This window comes from Ambystoma mexicanum, chromosome 1p, assembly GCF_040938575.1.
Source record: "Ambystoma mexicanum isolate Mex_15411 chromosome 1p, UKY_AmexF1_1, whole genome shotgun sequence".
In the NCBI taxonomy this organism is placed as follows: Eukaryota; Metazoa; Chordata; class Amphibia; order Caudata; family Ambystomatidae; genus Ambystoma; species Ambystoma mexicanum.
In genome coordinates this window covers 405,964,640-405,988,042 of record NC_090921.1, presented here as the reverse complement: position 1 = coordinate 405,988,042, position 23,403 = coordinate 405,964,640, and the positions used below count along the sequence as shown (strand labels likewise).

The 23,403-nt window shown below is 44.9% G+C and overlaps 1 protein-coding gene across 3 annotated transcripts in view; it reads left to right on the top strand.

Moving 5' to 3' along the window:
• The window catches only part of MED26 (mediator complex subunit 26), a 220,319-nt gene extending 205,327 nt beyond the window's left edge, over positions 1–14,992 (top strand). For all 3 annotated transcript variants that reach the window (XM_069649197.1, XM_069649198.1, XM_069649199.1), the window contains one exon: positions 12,182–14,992. In XM_069649197.1, coding sequence (XP_069505298.1) covers positions 12,182–13,858 — 1,677 coding nt within the window. In that variant the 3' untranslated portion in view covers positions 13,859–14,992. The remainder of the gene's footprint in view (positions 1–12,181) is intronic.
• Positions 14,993–23,403: the final 8,411 nt, after the last annotated feature.

Sequence of the window (23,403 nt, the reverse complement as noted above, 5' to 3'; positions counted from 1 at the left end):
AGAGGAAGTAATCCCTCTGCTAAAGCGGGGGGGGGGGAACTACATGGCAACACTGGATATGAAATATGCCTATTTTCATATTTAAATGTTCCCAGCACACGAGTTTCGAGATGGCAAACTAGCACTACCAATTCAAGGTGCTGCCCTTCTGAATTGTCTGCTCCAAGGGTATTCAGAAAAGTACTGGCGGTGGTGGCAGCACAACTGTGCAGGGAGGCAATCCATGATGGTATTGTGCGTTTACCAGGTCCCACATGCATGTCAACATGCACCCCATGTAGGAATGGTTGGCAAAACCATGATCTCTGGCAAGCGGTCAGTGGGACGATCTAGTGGTTGTTTCGCTAACACTAGTAGAAGACCTACGCTGGTGGACAAAGGAAAACCTGTTAAAGGGAAAACCGTTCTACGATGCGGCAGTGCAAGCAATCGTTAAGGCAGACGTGTCACGCTCCAGTTGGGGGGGGGGGGGGGGCACATCACCTTCCCCACACAGCACATGGTCTGTGGACTTGCATCACAGGACCGAACCACATCAACCTGCTGGAACTTCTAGCAGTATTCAAAGCGCTGCAAGCTTTCGAAGCTCGGCTGACAAATCAGTCAGTACAGATCCTAACCAAAGGCACCTCTGTAATAGTCTACATCAGCAAGCAGGGGGCACATTCTCCAAATCTGTCCAATCTAGCACAGAGTATGGAAATGGGCACTCAGATGGGAGATGTTCCTATCTTCCCCACATGTTCCAAGTGTGCTTGACACTCTAGCAGACTTTCTGAGCAGAGATCCCCTACCGCAAGAACACGAGTGGCGACTAGACTCAAATGTGGTAGACCACATTTTTTCACACATGCTAGACTGTGTCCAGGTTTCCCCAGCCAGACTAAGGGAACGCCCTATGGATGAGCTGGCCAGGGAAAGTTGTTTATGCTCCCCCCCAACCCATCTGAGCAGGGTGGTGAAAGATTCACAGATCATGCTCATCCTAGTTGCTCCCATGTGGGCGAGACAACCATGGTATGCACACCTGCGAAAGCTGGTGATGTGATTCCCATCAAACACCCATGCCAGTCCAATCTACCTCAACGCAGGGCAGTACCAGTTCACCCTCAACCTCACTCGGCAGCATGGCTCCTGAGATCGTTTGGACATCAAAAATTGCCACAACAGTGTATGGATATCCTCAGAGGCATGTAAACCAAACACCAGACTGTTATTTCGACAAGTGGAGATTTGTAATTTGGTGCCAGTCTAAATAAATGAGCCCCATAGAATGCACTGAATCGCACATTCTTAATTATATGCTCCACTTGTTAGACTTGGGGTTAGTATTCAACTCGGAGGTCCACCCGGCAGCTTTATTGGCTTACACCACCTCTCAGAGTAAGGTATTGTGGTGGAAAGTCCCAGTCATTAAAGCATTCATGGAGGGAGTAAAAAGACTCCACCCTCTGATTTCAAACCCACCGCCAGGCTGCAATCTCAATGTAGTACACTCAAAGCTCATGGGAGTGAGGGCCCCCCCCCATTCAGCCTTTGCATAAGTCTAGTCTTAAACACCTAACCTACAAGACTGCCTTCTTAGTGGCTATTATTTCCATAAGAAGAGTCATTGAATTACAAGCATTGTTGTTGCAGGATCCTTTCTTTACTATACACCAGGACAAATTAGTTGTACGTACACAGCCTAGGTTTTTCACTTAAATTAATTTCAAAATTCCACGTAAACCCATCTATTGAGCTACCAGCCTTCTTCCAGAACCCCACAAGCTCAACGGAGAACTCCATACACTGGCTGTAAGGAGGGTAGTCCTTTACTATGTAAACAAGACAAGACCGCTTAGGAAAACAGACCAACTGTTTGTCTCAGTAGCACCAGGCAGAGAAGGAGACCGCATTTCCAAAAATGCCTCTCCAGATGGATAGTTGTGTGCATGCAACTATGCTATTCAAGTAAAACACACAAGAGCTCACTCCACAAGGGGCACAGGAGCTACTCTGGCATTTATCGCTAATGTCCCTCTAGACACCATTTGCAAAGCAGCTTCTTGGAGCTCAGTACACATTCACTTTGCACTACTGCATCGACTCATTCCAAAGCAGATACACAGGTGGGACAAGCGGTTCTAAAACATCCATTTGGCGCTGGACCTTCTGACAACCTACCACCTTCTAACACTGCTCACTAATCTATGCATAGCATGTGATGCAACTAGATTCCACAAGCCTCAGAAGGGATACATTACTAACCTTAATCGCATTTCTGATGCTTGTATCATTAGATTCACATGCGCCTATCCTTACTCCCCTTGGAGAGAAGGTGCATGGATGTTTGAGCTTCTCCGACAAATATCTGCTTGTCTCCACCTGTACTCGTGCCACACTTCATGCTACCTTGTGTCATAAACAAAACGATCTGAGGCACCTCGTCGTGAGGACCATGGGTACAGTGGATGTCACACTAGGGATAGTATTACTGCCACGCCCCGTCGATGTCCCTTTTCCGAGTTTCAAAAACAACTGTAATACTCTGCAGCTTCCACCAGATGTCAGCCTATGCATAGCATGTGAATCATCTAAGCAGATGCAAGCATCAGAAATGATTACGGCGAGTAATGTGTCCCATATATAATATAGTTCACCTACTGATGCTGTAGATGTTTGGTATAACCAAAAAGCACTAACAAGTGAACACAAATTTGAGAGAACTGGGTCTGTGTAAAGTGTTGAAAAACGTTAATTTTATTAAATCATTAAAACCGCATATCAAATACATGATTAAAAATGAACCAACATGGTCTGACTGAACAACTTGTTTAAAGTTCTGCCGTGTAGAGTTTACGCCACACATTCCATCCCTCATTCTGGGACTTCAGACGAAATTAGTTGTTTGGTGGGCTGTTTTTTATTTCTACATTCTGTCGGGTCACGTGCCCATAAGTCACATGACTCGAAGTAAACTGGCACTTAGGGTTATGTAAACCTAGTGGCCATTTTGTAATGTAATGCAGAGTAGCTCAAATCACTGCTATGCTTAACGTACAATAACTAAGCCTCCATTACTATTCTTTTGTGACCTGTCAGAATGTTTCACACAAATTCAAAAAACATTACTAAAACCCTTGGGCCAAGTGGCTCCTTAATTAATGTTCACCACCACAGTTAAATTCTGCACGGGATGAGCAGAACGCTAGATTTCAAAGAAACCAAGAAATACCAGCAGTATTTGGCAGTGCTAACATGTTTGGATTACACCCAAGTGTGTTGTGGGTATGTGTAGAATTGGGGTGATTGACTTTTTATGGCTGGCTAGTAGCTTGCAACTTGCAAGATTACTCCTGCTTTGTCCATCCAGCTGGTATTATAAAAGCCGGCATCACAAATTGGTCACTTAGGTGCAGCTTGTGAAAATATAATGTTGTACTGAAACCCACACAAACAGACCCCAAAGCAACTAAATTTCATTCTTTTTGGAGATTGATGCCTCCCCACCAACTCGTCCCACCTGGCTTGCAGCTTCAGTTGCACAGAGTAGGGTGGGTGCTGTAAAATAGCAACATGTGCCTTTTTTTGTATAGTTTGCCTTCCATCATTTGAAGTCCTCTCGCACCCATTACTTACTGCTGTATTGCTTGAGGCTTTGTCATTGTTGCCACGCACAGATCTTCAGTCTGTGGAAATTGAGCTTTTTAAATACCTTGCTACGGGCACCAAATTTGTACTCTGCATTAGCTAGTGATAACTGAGTTTTGACGGATACAAAATGGTTGTGTGTGATTGAGGTCGCAAGTGATTTTGATGTTTCATAGATGGCTAGTAGTTTGCAACATTTTTACCCCTGTCTTATTGCCTAGCAAATATTAGATGTGTATGTAAAACAGTCAAAGATGTTTTTTTTTTAAAATTAGTTTTGGAAATTAAAACAATGATTAAACTTGGCAAAATGTTTGTTCAGATGTGGCTGGATAGTTGCATGCTGAATTTATTGAACCTTGCATAATAAAGTAAACTGTTTTTGTAAAATGTTTTCGTCCAAAGTGTTCTACAACTTAACTCAGAATTGTGGCTGCGGCTTGTGCCTGTGTCGGTTGGTATTCAGTTTCCTTACAATGATCCAGCTTATGATCTCTGCTTGGATACACTAAATGGTTCGAGGGCTAACCTGCCAGGCTATGCTCTCTGCTTGAGGCACCTTTTTGTAATCACATACTAACAAGCCGGCTGACGTGGAGATTAGTTAAAAATCCAGTTACAACTGAAGTCTGGTGACTCCTTAACATTTAATTTGCAAGAATGTCTTATTAGTGTAGGTTCTTTATGAAATACCAAGAAAGGTTTCCAGCGACACATTTTGACTACTATGAGCTGTTGACATTGGGGAAACAGTACTTTAGTAATTACCAGGTTGAGTTTACATGACAGTAAAGCAAGTTCCAGTCTCTGGTGTGGATATCATTTTTTTTTCCAACACTTTATTAGTTTTCTCATAAACAATAATAAGAGAAACAATGTTTCACAGAGTATAAGCATGAAACATACAAACTGACAAATGCATCTTAAACAGTTCATTTCAAGCTGAAAACCAACCATAGTGAAACAACCATCAAAGAGAATCACAACCACACCAGACAAGACGAGACAAAAAAAAAAAAAAGAGGAACCCCACTCTCTACACCTCGAATACCATTACCACCAAGCAATGCAATATCCCCATCAGCCATACAGGTCCATAAAAGGACCCCACAATTTCAAATCTTCATCCTTATCTTTATTATGGAATGAAACCTTGTCATACTGCGCCAACACATGCAATTCTGTCAGCCATTCATCAACATTAGGTTTCTTCCTTGATTTCCAAACCCTGAGAATCAACTTAATAGCCACCATAATGGCCCTATCAATCCAGCAAGAATGACTCGCAATTCGACCTCTCCTATTTTTACGTGAAAGTAAGATGACATTCACTGCCGACCTCCGCAAAGTTACATCAAAAATCAAATCAATTCTATCAATCACTGCCGTCCAAAAGTCCAGCACTCTCGGGCAATCCCACAGTAAATGCACCAAAGTACCTCTATCCCTGTTACAACACCAACACAAATCATCCGGTCGGCGCCCCAATCTAAACATCCTAACAGGTGTCCAGTACACTTTCCCAATAATTTTTTGTCGAATTAACCGTAAGCCCATATCAGGACCCAAATGCAAATTAACCTTTAGAATGTATTTCCAATCTAATTCAGAAATCTCATCCAGAACATCAGACCAAGTAATTCTCAATCTAGACCATGCCTCCCGAAGTTTCTCATTAATAGGCATAAATTGCATATAAGTACGCACTCCATATTCCGGACCTTCCAATAAGGTAGCAATCTCCGGTTTATTTCCAATAGACCCATCAGCCAAAACTAATCTACAAGTTACCAAATTTTCAAAAGCCAAGTATCTATTCAATTCACTTCGCCGCAAACCATATCTGTTCACTAATGCCTCAAAACTTAATAACCTATTCCCATCCAACACATCTGCCAATTTCAGGATACCCTTATTAATCCAACTAGGCCAATTCAAACATTTATTATCAATCTGCAAAACAGCATTGTACCATATAGAAGCATCTCTACTGAATCCGTAATTCATATCATTATCCCGAAACCACTCCCTAATTACATGTCTAGTAGCCACAATCGGGCGCAACTTCAATCTCTTAATCGGCAATTTATCCATACTATATATGGATCTCAAGTCAAAGGGAGCACAGACACCCCTTTCCATACGCAACCAAATTGGTTCATTCACCGCTCTATCCCTAAAGTAATATGAGCTTTTTTTTAAGTACAAACGCGTTATAGTATTTCATCAAGTCAGGGAATCCAAAGCCTCCATCCTCCACTCTTTGCACTAGCATGTATTTCGGAATCCGAGGTCTCTTACCAGAACCCCACAAGAAAGAAGAAAAAAGTTTCTCAATCTTAAGTAACTGTTTCTTATACAACAACAACGGGATGGATTGGATAACATACAAGACTTTTGGCAAAAGAACCATCTTAATTGCATTGATCTTTGCCCACAGGTTCAGAGTCAATTTCTCCCATCTCCTAATTAACATTGACATTTGCGCATGTACCAAATTCAGATTATATTGCTGTAATTTCTTCAAGTCCCCAATAATATGAATTCCTAGATATTTAACCCCCTCTGGAGACCATTTACAATTCCATGTGTTCAAAACCGTATTCACACGCCGACCAGACAAAGGAAAAACCTGTCGTGTCCCGACAATTCACCCACTTCTTGAAAAATTGATTTTATTAAATCTCCACACACTTCCGGATTTGATATCATAAGGAGCATATCATCAGCATACGACAGAACTTTCACTTCAACCTTCCCAACATTAATACCCTTAATAATCTCACATTGTCTGAGATAAGTAACAAGAGGTTCCAACACCAAATCAAACAAAAAAGGAGACAACGGACAGCCTTGCCTCGTGCCCCTTAACAACTGAAATGGATCTGAAATCACCCCATTAACCAACACCCGGGCCCTAACATCATTATGAATACAATCTACCATCTTCATAAAAACTGGGCCAAAACCCATTTTCAGTAAAGTGAATTCTAGAAATTTCCAGTTTACCCTATCAAAGGCTTTTTCAGCATCAAAAAAACCTATAACTTCATTTGTGTCCTTCCCAAATCGGTCATCAACCACATTTAACACGGTTCGAATATTGTCATAGCCATATCTCCCTGGGATAAAACCCACCTGTGACCCATCAACCAGATCGCTCATACAAAAACCCAATCTGTTAGCCCAAATTTTTGTGAAAATTTTAAGGTCCACATTTAGCATTGAGATAGGCCTATAATTCCCACATCTAGTGTGATCTTTATTAGGTTTTGGGATCACCACAATCATTGCCTCTTTCATGGAATCACACATCATACCCGATACTACAAAATCATTATAAAGGTCACAACACAGGTGCCAACTGAACATCAAATTTTTTATAAAGTTCTGAGACAATACCATAAGGACCCGGCGATTTTCCATCATTCATTTGCGATATAGCCAAACTAACCTCAGCAACCTCGATTGCAGCATCAAGAGAGGTACGTTGTTCCTGAGTCAGGCTTGAGAGTAAAATTTTTCCAAAAAATGTATCCAGCCTATCAGAAGTCGGGTCTCCATCTTCCCCATACAATGCCTCATAATAACCCTTAAAGTAACTACAAATATCGCCATTTCTATTTAAAGTAACCCCCCCCATCAGTTTGGATAGAAGTGACACATGAATCAGACACCATCTCCCTAAGCTTATACGCCAATAATTTGCCATTACGATCACCCGATTCCCAGGACTTCTGTTTCGAATAAAACAAACTCTTACTTGCCAGGTTTTGAATATGGGTCCCCAATTCCGCCTCCAACTTACGTAATTCCAGTTTGGATTGTCCTGAACCATTGGTAGCACAGACTCTCTGCAAATTTTTTATCTTGTCCTCCAAATCACCAATCAAACGTTTTTTTTTCTTCAGATGAGCAGCTCTACTAATCAATTCACCCCTCAAAACCGCCTTAAAGCAGTCCCAAACAGTCTTAATACTGGCCGAGTCTAAATTTTCATTAAAGTAATGACCTATGAAGGTCTCCAAGCCCTCTACAACCAAAGTATCCTTCAGCATTTCAGCTTGCATCTTCCACCTCCTCATCTTAGTACTCTTACTATCCAAAATCAGCTGGAGGTCCAATAGAGCATGATCTGAGATACCTCTCTCTAGTATGTTTGTCGTGATTGTTTGATCACTCAAAGTCATACTAATAAAGAAGTAATCAATTCTGGAGATAGAATCCTGAACAGGCGAATGAAAGGAAAACTCTTCTTCACCACGATGGAGTTCCCTCCATATAATCAATAAGATTGTATTTGAACACAAATGTCCTGAGTTCCTCACTAATCCTCTCATTATAATACCTACACTCTGATCTACGATCTATTTTACTATCCATCACTAGATTAAAGTCACCACCCAACACTAATGAATCACCCTCCATACCATCCAACAAAAGGCTCAATTGATCAAGAAAAGATACAGCTGGCGAGCATGGCGCATACACTGATCCAAATGTCATTTTTTCCCCATCTAGGAGCACATCAAGTAATAGGATTCTACCTTCCCCATCCATAACTGTCTTTTCAATCTTAAACAACAAGCCCTTCCTAAACAAGATACTTACCCCTCTAGATTTAGAATCCTAACAATTCGAGACCGCTCTAGAATATTTCGAGTTGGCCAAGTATTTTTCAGTTTGTTCATCCAGATGAGTCTCTTGAAGAAAGACTATATCAGCACCACTTCTCCACAATCGTGCTAGAACCTTGCGTCTTTTCACAACATTCCCAATCCCCTTAACATTCCAAGAAACAAAAGTTAACGCAACCATAACTCCCAAATTAGAACAGTATCATAGGAGCAGTAACCATCAAGATCAGAGGCAGAGTTCCAAAAAAATAAAATAAAAACAAAGTGCATAGACACAACAACCAGACATTTAAACGAACAAACAGATAGCAAGTACAATCTTTGCACAAAAAACCACTCCGATAAGCAGCGGACCTAACACATTTCATATTATGTATATCGAGTAAACCATTCTGAACCATACCCACCAGAGACGAATCTCCAACCCAAACCTTATTTATAGTAATTCACAATAATATTCCACCCCCGAAATCAATCCAGCTCATGTGAATTCCCTTTTTACCACCCCCCCCCCACAACGTAATCAGGTAAAAAAAAAAAACTCAGTACACCATATATATACAATTCCCCAACCACAAAACCAGAGTCTATACAAAGGCAACTACTAGACCCCCATAAACCCAATAGACCATTCCCCATTTAAACCCCACAGTCAACATGAGTCAAGTGGTCAATGAAATCAACATGTTAGCCCGCAAAAATCACAGTACTACACCCCATCCCCCCTATGAGACCGGACACGAGGGTGTGAAAAGAGATCAGTTTCCAAGTAGACCCATAGAACACATAAAGCATTCAACCCATATTTAATTTGACTCAAAAATAAAACTCTCATAACAGCTTCCGGGCAAAAAAAAAAATATAGAAAAAGATGGAAGAGGGAATGAGTATAAGCAGCCGGAAGTCATAGAAACACCTCTAAAAAAAAAAAAAAAAAAAAAAAAAAAACCGCTGAAGATGTATGCCTCCAAGAACCTCTCGTATTCAAAGGAAAGTTATGTGCTACCCCTTTCTTTAAAATATCTGCAACCATATAACTCATCCCTCAGGGGTACTGCAGTAACAATAAAGTCAATCAGGATGAAATTTCAGCATTCCCCATCCCCTTCAAAAGATCAACAACAAACCACATGTACCCCATATACAACAGCATCCCAGAGATGAACCAGCAGGGAACATCGCAACTGTGGAATTTACATGAAATGTATAATGCAACTAATCATAACCACTTAAAGAAATAACATACTTATTATAAAAATGCATGCAAAACATCAGTCCCATATCCAATTTCCCAGCTGCAGCTCCAGTGCACAGTTCCAAAGTCCCATAACCAGAATATTCCTCAAAGCCAACACGTTCGTATTGGGTGGTGCCTGAAAGCCAGTTAATTCCTCCATACCACCTTAGGTCTTGTGAGTCTCCCAGAGTCTCCCTCCTTCCGATGTGACTCCGGTCCCTGTAACGAAGTTCAGCAGAATTCCTGAAGGGGGTTCTCTGGGGGTTACGATGCATCCATTGTCATTATAGGCAATGACTGGCATTATAGGCAAGTTACACACAATTAAATGTAGCAAGGCATTTAAGGGACACGTGCGTTTTCAAGTTATGCTATGAGCAGGAAGCACCAGTGAGTTCGTTGGAGGACAGCTACGGGATGCATGAGCCGACGCAACTCCCCGTAACAATATTATGGAAATACATAGGCTTACCAAGTTCCGGAGAGGAAAAACGGGGGCTCCACATAACGCGAGCACATGCGAGTGGCCGATGGACTGATCCTGACGGGCTACAGGCTGTAGGTGATCCAGCCGAGTTCCGCTTCCATCGCACCACCCCGATCACGACTGTACCATGTGAGCCACGTTACGTCGTACGCAACGAAAACAGGACAAGGTGCCTTACTCTAAATTCCCCATCCAGGAAGGCAACTCCACTCGTATTCCGGGAAAAAGGTACATGTAAATAACGTTCGAAACCGTTGTAATAACGGAAAACAGGCGGCGGCCATTTTTGTCCATTAAAAACAACAGCAAAGTAATAATAATAAAAAATTATAAAATATGTGCAATTAAGCATCTGCCAGCACCACAGACTAATGTGTGTCAGACCGACCCTTCCTCCTCCTCAGTCTCTCCCTGGCCCCCAGACCAGATGAAGTGCCTTCCATTGGGTCCAAATCTAAGCCAGTTAGGAAATTCTCAGCCAGTTTGCTCTCATTAAATGAGTGCAGTTGACCATCTACCACAATCTTCAGGATTGCTGGATAAACCATGTAGTATTTCAGGTTCTTCTCACGTGCTTCAATCTTAGCTCCAATAAAAGTTTTCCGTTTATCCATAATATCCTTACTCAGGTCTATGAACACCATTATTTTGTTTCCTCCCCAGGCAAGATCCTTCAGTTCCCGGGCTTTCCTCAGCACCAACTCTTTCACAGGGAATCTCAGGAATTTAACAATAATATGTCTTGGCCTCTCACCCAGTGCTGGTTTAGGTCCCGGAGACCGGTGGGCCCTCCAACTCGGTGAAACAGCTTTATCAATGTTTAGCAAATTGGGTAAGGTCTTTTTTAGAAAATCAATGATGTTATTTCCTTCTGCTTTTTCTGGAAAGCCGGCAAAACGAAGATTATTCCTCCGTGAAAACTTTTCTTGCTCTGAGAGCTTCTGAGTAATCCTCTCATTTTCCATCTTCAATTCCCTTATCTGGTCCATCAGTTTTAAAGTTTTTTCATCAACCACATTCAAATGATCTTCAACAGAGTCCACTCTTTTGGCCACTGTGGAAAATTTCTCTTCAGACTTTAAAAGGGCCGTCTTTATTTCTCCAATGTCCAGTGTCATTCTGCTCAGCATCTCAAAGAGTTTGTCCTCTCTTGTCTCACCAGAAATATTCTTCTCATCACCTTTCTGCCGTTTAGCATCCGGAGTAGCAGGGGTTGACATTTTTCACGAGTTATTATAATAATAATCACCGTATAATATCAGGGAGCATGAAAAAGGTTAGGTACAGGAGCACAGCAATCAAGCTGCCATCCCTGGAGCTGACAGTTCTAGAATCGTGGATATCATTTTTAAATGTCCCATATTAGTAAAATGCTTCCCAAGAATTGGCGCCTGCTAAAGTCCACGCTCATGGGATGTTTCCTGGATTCTTAAGACATTAACTGTACCTCATACTCTGCCAGTTAACGACCACTAATCTTTTCTGCTGTCGGATTTCCCTAACATTTTAGATCTCGGTTTTCCCACCAATCATTTGGACTGTTTCGAAACTCATTTATCAGAGCACTGTATCACCCGTTTATTGAAATTACTGGTCTTATTGTAAGCACTACCCTGTATACCTCCATTCAGGATGCTTTTTATTGCATTTAACCTGTACTACTAATCGTGCAAGGACACTTCACATATGAAAATTATATTTGATGCTTTTTGGTTATCCTGCACACAACTTAGGCCCAACACGGAAGAGACCAATATTTTGGATGAATCAAGTCTTCCCTCCCCAATACAGGGTCTACTGGTAAACGGGCAGCAGAAGGAAAGGCAGCAACCCAGTGGCATGCCTTTTGAGAGGGCACAAGTCGAGCCATTGGTTGCAATTGAGCAAAGGCCAGACCAGTGTGTTTGACATTTGCCTGACCAGTGGCAGAGGAGTTGGGGATTCTGGCATTTAGAGTCCTATCAACCCATGCCCAAATATCAAACTGCCACCTACTAACTTTCACCTTCAGATAATTATAGATTTGTTAAAATTGTCAATTTCTGTTCTGCTAGTTGAGATGCTTGAAAAGCCTTAATGTCTCCATAAATATTGTACAACTATGCTCATTGGCCTGTATTGCTTAAATATTACTGAGATTACATGTAATTTGTGATATGCATCTAAAAGAATCTTTATTTCTTGTAGGAGACAAGATTAGGAAAACTTATCAACGATGTCCGCAAGAAAACGAAAAATGAGGATCTTGCCAAACGTGCTAAGAAGTTGCTGCGGAATTGGCAAAAGCTTATTGAACCAGTTACCCAGGGTGACTCGGTTCCAAACAGATTGCAGATACCGCCAGGGTCTGCAAATGGTGGTGCGCCAAACTGTAAACCAGAACCACTGCCTACAATTATTTCTGTGGGAACAAAACCCATTCAGGAGCTAAAAAGCCGGAATGATATACAAAGACTACACTCTCCGAAGAGTGAAAAGGTTGGAACCCGGAAAAGAAAAGCTGACCACAAAGATGGGCTGCCGGCCCCACCTTCCAAAGTTTCTAAAACTACTCATGATCTGTTGCAGAACTCTTCTCCACCAACAAATGGTATTGGTGGGAGTCCGGAATCTCCTTTCCCTACTCCTCCAGATGGGAGCCTTCTCACTGGCTCTGAAAGGAACCGCACGGACCACACTGAAAATGAAAAGCACAGCAAGATTCCTGTGAACGCTGTGAGACCACATACTAACTCTCCAGGACTTACGAAGCCTTCAAGCACTTCCTTGTTAAAGACTGCAGTGCTTCAGCAGCATGAAAAGTCAGACGAAGGGATGGTGCCCCTCCAGCCAAGGAGTCCGCGTTGCTCATCATTTAGTCCACGACACCTTAGGCAAGAAACACTTGCCCGCCTGCATACAACGTATGCACCGAAGGGTTCAATGACTAGCCCCTCACAAAGGTCCCAGTGCTCAGATGTTGCACCAGTGCAGTCACCACGTTGTATAATGCAACCCTCTACACCGCCAATGCCATCAAAGAAATTGGAGCCTGTGCAGCTGATTGCATCGCCGCTTCGTCAAGAGCAGGGCACACCTGAGGGTTCTCATTGGCCTGGAGTTGGGACACCGCACACACCCCAGTGCAAAACTGCTTGCGGCCACCCTTCTGGTGAATTGCTGACAGCACGTGTTGGGCTTTCTCCTGACTCTGCCAAAATGGACAGCGACGACCCCACTTCTGGTTCGGACAACAAAAAGAAACACAAATCCAGAGCCAAAGACCATCATATGGTGAATTTGGATGGACAGGTTCTAGAAGGGGGTCTCAAGTCTGTGAAGTTAAAAGAGCGGAAGCTCACATTTGATCCCTTGACAGGACAGATTAAACCCTTAACCCAGAAAGAATCTCTGCAGGTGGGAAGCCCAGCACTTGTTGAGCAGCACAGGACAGAGGTGGACACGCTGGACCCAAAAACCAACCTTCAAAGTCCCTTTGAACAGACAAACTGGAAAGAGCTGTCCAGGAATGAAATCATCCAGTCCTATATTAATACACAGAAGAGTGTGCTTGGCATCTCAAACGCCCAGATCCCTGGTGCACATTACTTCATGTCTGAATTTTTAAAGCAGGAAGAAAGCACTAAACGAGAAGCCCGAAAGACTCATGTGTTAGTACCAAACAACTTTCCCACAGACCTCCCTGGGCTTACTAGGGAAGTCACAAACACTGACCTCACCCAAATACATGAACAGCACTGGCCGGGTGTAAATGGTTGTCATGACACACAGGGTAATTGGTACGATTGGACGCAGTGCATATCTTTAGATCCTCATGGGGATGATGGTAGATTAAGTGTCCTGCCTTATGTCTGCATAGACTGAGTGGTGTGCTAAGACCTGTGCTTTCCGATCTGCAAGCTGGCAAGCTAAACTTAATGGCAGATACCATGCCACTCAGTAGGGAGAAGATCCTCTCGGATGTCTAGGCCTCGTGAATCGGAGGGTCACAAAGGAAATGGGCCACGCCTGTTCCTCCAGTGAAGATCCTTCCTTCTTTTGTAAAATGCTGCTACCAATTTACTAACAAAATGAAAATTGCAAAAGAAGGTTCCAAGGTCGTTAAGTCCAGGAGTCCCGAACTAAATAGCAAACCAGCTATTAAAAAAAGTGTTAGTCTAACCACTCCCCCCTTGCCCCTTGAGGTTAACCTGAGATCTGACACCTCCCTAAAGGGCTGGAGTTGTTTTATGGGCAGGTACAAGAAGCTTTTTCTGGGGAAAGACTAAAACAAAGTTTTTGTAACCAAGTACGCATATATTTATTTGAATTTTAGTCCCACTCCGGTTTCTTTTCCCCTTCCTTTTTGGCAGTGAAGTGTCTGAGACACAAAGATGTGCAAATTCTGTTTAGTTTGCAACACGCATCCCCTGTTTAACATTGTTTTCTTTAAAAAAATATATATATATATATGACGTGGTGCAACAGAATTTTCTTTAGTTCATGGAGCAGTGTTGAACTGCAGGCTGGTTAACAGGTTGAAGCTTCACATTCCATAGGCATCCATATATTGAGTCTGGTTTCAGTCATTGTCCAGTTTGAGGGATAAGCTGCAAAAATAGCGCTTTGACGATTAAGATGTTTTTCCTCACTCCACCAGCCAAATAGTCTCTCCTCCCCACCTGCAAATTTCTATGAATGCGTTTCAGCTAGAATCCTTAAAAAAAATAAAATGTAACCAAGGGTGCTAACCAGGTTTGTCACTGTACTACAAGAGGGTGGAAAAAGGCCAGTGGTTTGTATGCTGGAGAAACACTTGTTACCATTCCTTTAGATATTGTTTGCCTTATGGAGAACCATCATAAAAGACGCGATTTGCAAAAAAACAGAGCCTTAGTGAATGTACAGTACATAGTCTTCTGTGGTCCTGGGACACAGAAGGAGCAACTTTGCTATTTGGTCCTTTAAGTGGACACATTGTGATATAAATGTGGGAAAAATAAAAAACATTTGCACAAACCGATGTCTGTTCCTGGTATGCAAAGCCACTGGTCTGGCTTGCTGCGGCTTAAACAATTAGCAGGGTTTAAAACTGCACTCCTGAGTTTTGCAAAAAGTATTTGAAATTGAATATTTGTAGGGAAGTACCCCTTTAGCAAGAAGGTAAGTTACCACAGAAAGGGCAGTTGTATTTCCAGAGGCAGATCATACAGCCACAACAATTGCTGAGCAGTTTAAATCTGCGAAATTCCAGCCATTCCAAGTAGTTTAATGGCTTGCTGTTGGCTTCCTTCATGTTCTAAGTGTATGGTGAAACTTTCCAAGCAGAACACCGCTTGCAGCATGTGGTCAAGTAAGGAATGGTTTAAAGTGGCAGTTGACAGCTGTTGCATCCTGCTAACCCTGTTTGCATGCTTCATTGTTGCTAGGTTTTTCTCGTTATGACCATCTTATTGTCTCATTTGGAATGCTGTACCCCATGAGGTTTTTTTTTTACTTGATCCGTTGGCTAAGTGCTTCAGCAGAGAGAGGGCCTTCCCTCCTTTGCCTGAATAAACATGAATTTCCTTATGGAGCCTCCATCCTGAATCAACAGATCTTGGCAAGTTGTCGTCCCCCTACTCTGACCCCACAGGATTGCAGCTTCACTTGGCAATTCAAACTAGAGTAAAGGACACCACTCTGCCAACCCTCAACTCCAAGGAGGAGCTACAAGACAAGCACTCAGCCGCTCTTATCTTAACCAAGCCCTGCCAAGGGAGAATCGATGGGTAGCCAGTGATGTAATCGTTCCCCACAATGTTATTCACAGAAACCGAGCCCAAAAGGTAATTCGGGAATGTTATAGTAGCACCTAATGTTGTTCTATATTCTGTTTAATAAAGAATATTGTGGCAAAGGGGTGGTGAGAGAGGACTAGTAGGGGAATGTGAGGGTTCAGTGAGTGACCCCTTAAAAGGGTTTGTTTCCATCAGTTTAATGTTCTTCTAGAACAACTTCAGTTTAATGCACCCTGCATGCTTTAGTTCACTGGCCTGAGACGACTTACCTTTGGAAATGTGGCTTTAAAGCTCTGGAGGGCTTGATTGTAAATCTCTCATCCTAGAACAGACTTGCGTCACAAAGTGGTGTTCTTCTTCTCACCTACTTTTCCAAACGGTTTTCAGTTTCACAGCTTGGTAAATTGGTATTACTTTTCTGTTACTGTCACATAAAAAAAATTGATTTCCAGCATATCGATTTGCAACAATGTTCTAAGTGATATTTTTACAATCGCACAATAATTAAGCTATTCTTTTCCATCACCTTTCTACAACAGGTTTAAAAAATGTTAATAGCACATAGAACCAATTGATGCAATGTAAAGAGCCACCTACAAACCCTGGCCCCAACCCCTAATCTGGAAACAATAATAGAATTTCTGACATTTGGATGCAGTGTGCACCAGAGCTACACGGATGCTTGCAAAAAACTCTGCTAGTCTTTTGTTTAGGGTCTGAAGGACAAAGGATGTTCATGAACAATGTAGTGGGAATGGTTGACGAGTTGTGTTTTTAGGCTTTGCGGTTGTAGAGAAACCCCTCAAAGCTCACACCAGGAAAAAATGCAACCCACTAGGTGGAAAAAGGCCAGCACACCCCTTGCTAGAACAAGGTTTTATTTCCTCAAACAGTGATGCACCAGCAAAGCTGCCAAGGAACGGTCTGGCATAATCAGCATGAGCAACACTTTAAAAAGCCATACAGCAATGATGCAGTTACTTACAGTACAGACCCGAGTGGCTGGTGGCGCGACTCTATACATAGGCTACCTGCTCCATAAGAGATGCCAGGCCATTGGTCCCAGCCCTGTCTGTCCATATTCTCCCATGTTGGCCTCTTCTTGCACATCGTCGGACCTAGAGCTTCAGCTAATGGATCATTATGTGCAGAAAAAACGATAGTCTTTGTCCTAGGGTGAACCTGGTACTGCAGACAAGAGGTAAGTGGCTACTTGGAGGTTATCTTACACACACCAACACTATTCCAGACATGTCCGTTCCCATCCAAAGCTTTCCAACCTAGTTTTCAGTTTCTTGCCCTTACTGGCACCACGCAGCACAACTCGTGTGGCCTCTGAAGGCAACTGATTCTGACTTTCTGATTGATGATGGGCGGGGGGGGGGGGGAGAGAAGAGAGGTTCGGGGTGTCTAACAATGTTATGGTTGGTTGTCTGGGACTGGCTGGTACCTTGGCATGCTGGGGTCTTGAGATGAGGGCATCTGACAGCTATTCCTTAAAGCTGGGACAGAGCAGGCTTGGACGCTCGTGCCCTCCTTCTCGTGGGATTGCTTTTTGCAGGGACCTCTCAACCCCCTCATGGCCTTGCAGGGCACGTTCCTCCTAGGATGCAAATGCTGGCAACCTATAACAATTAAATGCCAAGGAATATCTGTAGCTCTGGCCTTTCTCACTGGTGCCCAAAATAAAACCTATTCCTCCATGCACTCGTTCGCTTGTTTGTGCCTATGGCAGTGAGCTTAGGCGTAGTGCGGGCAGAGAGGCAATCCCTCATTTTTCCAAGCTGTGACACTAGCCAAGCCCATGGAACAGAAAACCTGCAACAACCTGCTCCAAAGTTCATTAAGTGTCTAGTGCCAAAGTTAATGCAGACGCCTCCAAGAGGACTACCCCTTCGCCACAACCCCTACTTCTGGGGCATGAAAATAGAATGCATCGGAAGCCTCCCTGGACCATGGGTAGTTCAGTTATACCCAGCTGCAGGTATGCACAGGGTGCCGCAAGCTAGGCAACTTCCTCAGACTGCAAATCCAGATGTAATTCATGGTAACGCAAATCACTTACATCGTGAGTAGTGGTTGTCCAAGAGGATGATGCAGGGCAACTAATAGAGGGGACAGCAGTTGGGACCATCAATTTCCTGGGAAAGATTGTGCCCCACACCAGAGGATGAAGTCTGCATAGCAGGTGTTGTCTGTGCTCTGTAAGATTCAGGATCTTGTACACTATTATCGAGCTTGACTTGTTTAACGGGACTTGGAGCACCTTGTGTGTCATATCAAATCAGCCGACTTTGACCTGGGATGTTATTACAGATGGTGCCACTGCTTTATAAAGGACATTCTGCATGGAGCTGAGTATATGTAGCAAGGAAAAGTGTGCAGCTCTTCTCCAGCATTGGATCTTTCATGGATTCACATGCTGTGAATATTTCCCTGTCAGGCTGAGAAACCTCAGTAACCTTAACTTGGTGTTTTCCGATGGAAAACTTCAACACTTTAGTGTCCTATAAATGTCCTTTTTGGGTGCTTTAGTCCCCACCAATACCAACCAGGGCGTGTGGTATAAATAGCCCTGCCCCACGGCTTCCCTTCAGATTTCAACCGTTTCCAAATTGTTGGGATCAAGTTTTTTTTTTTTGCACTTGCGTTTGGTGTTCGTGGTTTAGGATGTCATCTGTAGCCCAGAAGTCTTTTTCAGCCTTGTGCTACCTGTGGCTTGAAGGTGTATGAAAGAGATGGCCATATGGACTGTCTTTACTGTCTCTACCCCCCAAATCACTTGGCGGATACCTACAAGATAGGTCAGGGGTTTTTTTTTTGCAGAAGACCGTGAAGGACCACAATAGATGGCTCATATGTTGGCTTAATTGGGGCACGTACCCGGCTTCTGAGGTGGTTTTGGTCCGAGGTAGCCAGTCTTCGGGTACAGCGGAGATGTCTGCAGAACATCGCCGAGTGGCATCGACTGATCCGCCGGCGAAGAAGCATCGGGCCGCAGTGTCTGCGTCTGATGTGGGGAAAGGCAGGAAGTCTTCGAGGCCACAGCAGTCGAAGAGTGGTTCTTCGTTGTCCAAGCAGGGTTGGTCGGACCATTACAGGGGGGTTTAGTAGTAGGCCGAACAGTCGAAGGACTTGGTAAAAGGCCTGGCAAAGCCGAAGGGGTCTTCGCCGAAGCACTTATCGTCCAGGGACCATCATAGGTCTTCGTGCAGCTGGGAGTTCTCGAAGCACCGGTCTGGTTCTTCCCAAAAATCTGGCTCACTGGTGAAATCAAGACCTGTGGATGTGGTTCTGACGACTAGCTCGTCCATGGTTGTTCTGTCATCAACAGTTGTGATGCAGTCTACGGTCCCGTCCTTGACGATGGTCATCGGCGCCATCCACGACACTGACGGAAAGTGGCCCGATGCTGTTATTGTCCACACAGATGGAATCAGAAGGACTTGTCGTCAGGTGGGGTGTGGCAGGACACCACCTTTGGGCTATCCTACCTGAGAACATTTTGCAGCAGGATCTGACTACATTTTCTTTCTCTTCTGAAGTGGAGGAGGAACAGGAGCAGGTGGTTGACCCGTCGACTCTGGGTTTAGTGTGTGATGCCTTCGAGTGGAATAGGAGCTGGGCTGCCCGGTTATCTGCTGGTTAACCTGCAATCTCTGCTGTCGTTGCAGGTGCTGTCGATGCTTCAATCCTTGTTGGGACAGCTGGATGTGAGATTGTCTTCCCCTCTGAGTCCGGCTGTGCCGGTGATCGAGTTGTTGCCTGGTGAGGCTCCTAGAAAGTCTCCTCTGGCACGGTTGCAGTCATGCCGTCCATGGTCTCATCTGGAAGAAGGCGTGCTATCCGAGTCAGAGGCTGAGTGTTCCGTTGGACACCCTTTCTACTGTTTAATCATTGCTGAAAAGGGATGACGCGTGGGACACAGACGTGCAGGTGGAGTAGCCTCGTAGCCCGTTGCAACCTTTGCCTCCACATGATATTGGGGCGTGCCATGTCAAAAGCAGGTCTGGCGTTTGGATTAGCACCTGAAGAGGAACGCAAGGACAGCTTCCTCTTTCACCATATGGGCAAACTGAGGAGGGCGGTAGTCTCCGTGCCGATACTCGACCATGTGTGGCAGGAGGGCCTGCATACTATGCAGTGAAGGGTCGGCTTGAAAAGAAGTTCAAGGCTCTGGATTCTAAGCCTCACTGTTTGGTGTCACAGCCCATGCCGGAGTCTGCCGTGTCAACGGCTGCCAGCCGGAAGGCCAGGAGCCTCCATAAAGACATTACGCCACTGGACAATAAGGCTAGGAGGCAGGACGCTTTTGGAAAGATGGTCTTGACGGTCGGGGCTTCGACGGTAAAGGCTGCTAATTCCTTGGCTATCATGGCCAGATATGATCGTGAAATGTGGCATTGGCTGGCTCCGCTTCTTGAAGATCTGCCGTAGCAACAACGAAAGGAATCAATGCTGTTGGTGCATGAGGGGGGAGGAGGCCTCCAACTACAGCATAAATATTGCTGTGGACCTGGCAGTCAGGTTTTTAAACAGATTAACAATGGGGTTGTGCTTGGGCGCCAGACCTGGTTAAAGTGCACTGACTTTCGGCCAGAGGTGCAGTATAAAGTCATTGACATGCCTTGTGACGCCTAACACTTGTTTGGTGAAAAAATCGATGAAGCCTTAAAGGGTATGAAGGAGGAAACAAACCGCAAAATCCTTGGGTTCCTTGCAGGGTGGGTGCTCTTTTCGCTCCTTTCGGGGAATGCACGGTTTACTTCCACCAGAGACCGTGGTTATGGGCGCTTCGGCTACTCCTCGGTATAGGCGGTCTGTCCAGTCGCAAAAACGCTGGGGCTTCCAGGCTCAGCAGAAGAAGGGTTTGCAGTCCTCTGCATCTAAGGGGAGGCAAGCTAAACCTAAACAATGACTGCCATTTGGACAGTCTGCTGGGGGGGGCAGAGTCGCCATTAACGTCGCTGAGTGGAGGAAAATAACATCAGATCACAGGGTGCTGGACATGCTGCGTCTTGGCCACTCGGAGTTCAGGAGTCCTTCGGGGTCTATTCCGCCAGTGTATGTTCTGCAGCCGCATCTTCCAATCCTGGGGCAGGAGGTGGAGAAAGGGTCGATAGAACCAGTTCCAGTGGCAGAGCGGGGCATGGGAGGGGGTGTACTTCGTGGTGAAAATGCCCAACGGCAAGTGGAGGCCTATTCTCGATCTTTGGGTGTTGAACAAGACTGCAATGCCTGAAGTTCAAGATGCTCACCCTTCAAGATGTCATCCGGTCAGTGCAGCCGGGTGAGTTCCTGGCATCGTTGGATCTGCAGTACGCCTATTTTCACATCCCTATGCGGCAAAGGCGCACTGCAAGTTCCTGCGTTTTGTGGTAGAAAACTATCTGTTTCGGATCCTCCTGTTTGGCCTGAAGTTGTGTTCCCCCCCACCCCCCAGTACTCACGAAGTGTATGGCTCTGGTGGCGGCCTTCCTCCGGCGGGAAGGTCATCATATGTACCCCTACCTAGACGATTGGTTGGTGAGGGGATTGTCTCTGGGAATGGCACGAGAGTCTCTTGTGGCAACCATGCCGCTCTTGCAACGGCTGAGATTTGCTGAAAAGTCCTTCTTGATGCCGTCCAGGGAGTTGGTGTTTCTGGGGGTGCAGTTTCTTACCAAGCAAAATTTGGTGGTCTTCCGACGAGTGGGTGCGGAAGTTACGGGCCAAGGCAAGCGAGTGGAAGGAGGGCGCAGCTGTATCAGTCCGAAGTTGCATGTCACTGTTGGGAGCCATGGCATTGTGTATCCCTATTCTGCCCAATTGCAGCCTTTTCAAGAGGCCCGTGCAAGATTTCCTTGCAAACAGATGGTCGCAGAGTCAAGGATTGGTGATCAACAAAAGCATGGTGGACGCCCTTCGTTGGTGGGAATGCATAACCAATCTGGTGAGGGGAATGCCCTTGCTGGTGCTAGAGTTCCAGTTTATGATTGTGGCAGACTCCTACCAGTTGGGGTGGTAGGGCACACTTCGATGGCTCGCAGGTGCAGGACCTGTGGAGGCTATGTTCCACATCAATGTACTTGAGGGCAGTGCACTGGGCCCTAAAGTAGTTTCTTCTGTGGATTGGTGGTGAGGGTGTTGACTAAAAATACCACCACAATGTTTAATTTAAGAAAACTGGGGGGGGCACACATTCCTGGGTCTTGTTGAAGGAGGCACAGGACATTTGGCATTGGGCTCTAGCGCAAGGGATCAGCATTGTCGCTTTCCATCTGCCCGGAGTGCTGAATGTTCAAGCTCTGCAGGGACCCCATCCAGCTTCACGAGTGGAGGCTGTCTGAGCAACACATCTCAAAGATCTTCGGTGATGGGGGGCATTGGATCTTTTCGCTAAAAGGGAAAACAAGCAGTGTCTGGAGTTTGCCAGCAGAGGGGCTCATCCAGAGTCCTGGGGGTGGGAGGGGGTGTGTTTTTGTTCCTGTGCAAGGGGCTCTTCGGGTATGAATGTCTGTTCCTGCTCATTCAGCGGACCATCCAGTGGATTCGGAGGTACCAGTGCCGAGTGATACTAGTGGCTCTGTTTTGGCCCAGGCAGATGTGGTTCTCAGACCTCCTGCATATTTTGGAAGAGCCAATTTGGTTGGGAGCGGCTCGGATCTACTCTCTCACGACGAGGGCAGGGTGTAGCATCACAATCCAGCATTTCTCAGCCTGACGTCGTGGCTCCTGACCACTCAGAGTTTGGGCATTTAGGGATCGGCCAATAATGTTGACTGACTTTAGAGGCAGCGAGGGCACCTTCCACAAATGTCTTGTACGGGCATAAATGGATGAGATTCTGTGAATGGTGCAAGGGTCATCTGGGAGTTGATCCTTTGAACATTTCTCTGGCGCAGGTTCTCCCGTACCTGTTGCACTTGGTGGAAGGGGGCCTGGCATTATCATCCATTAAGGTGCATCTGGTGGCGATTTCTAGGTTCACGAGAAAACTCCATGCTGCCCCACTGTTCAGTGATCGTTTGGTGAAGCACTTTATGAAAGCGTTGTTTCGGGTGTGAAGAAGTTTGCACCAGTATGGAGCCTTAATGTGGTCCTTTCGGCTTTGATGAAGCCGCTTTTTGAACCCATGTTGACGGCTTCATTGAAGTTCCTCTCATGGAAAGTGGCGTTTCTAGTGGCTATTACCTCGGATGTTGGAATTGCAAGCATTGGTCATTGACCCTCCTTGCCTGAGGTTTCTGAAGGACAAGGTTCTCCTGGCCACTAACCGCACTTTATCCCGAAAGTGCCGACGACATTTCATAAACTTGCCTCCATTGCTTTACCCCTGTTTTTTGCTAATGCATCCCCGCCAGCAGAAAGGGCCCTGCATTCTCTGGATGTTAAGAGGGCCTTAAAGTTTTATCTAAATTTCACTCAAGACTTAAGGAAATGAAAGCGACTTTTTGTGGCATATGGCCCATCCAACAAGGGGCAGGCCATTTCCAAGGAGGGACTTTCGAGATGTGTTTCCGCTTCAATTTTGTTTTGCCATGCTAAAGCTGGGAAGCATTTGTGGAGTGCTCCGAAGGCTCATTCCACGAGGTCTACTGCCTCGTCGGCGGCACTTTGGTCTGGCATACCGCTGGTGGACATTTGCCAGGCGGCCGCCTGGCCAGTGCT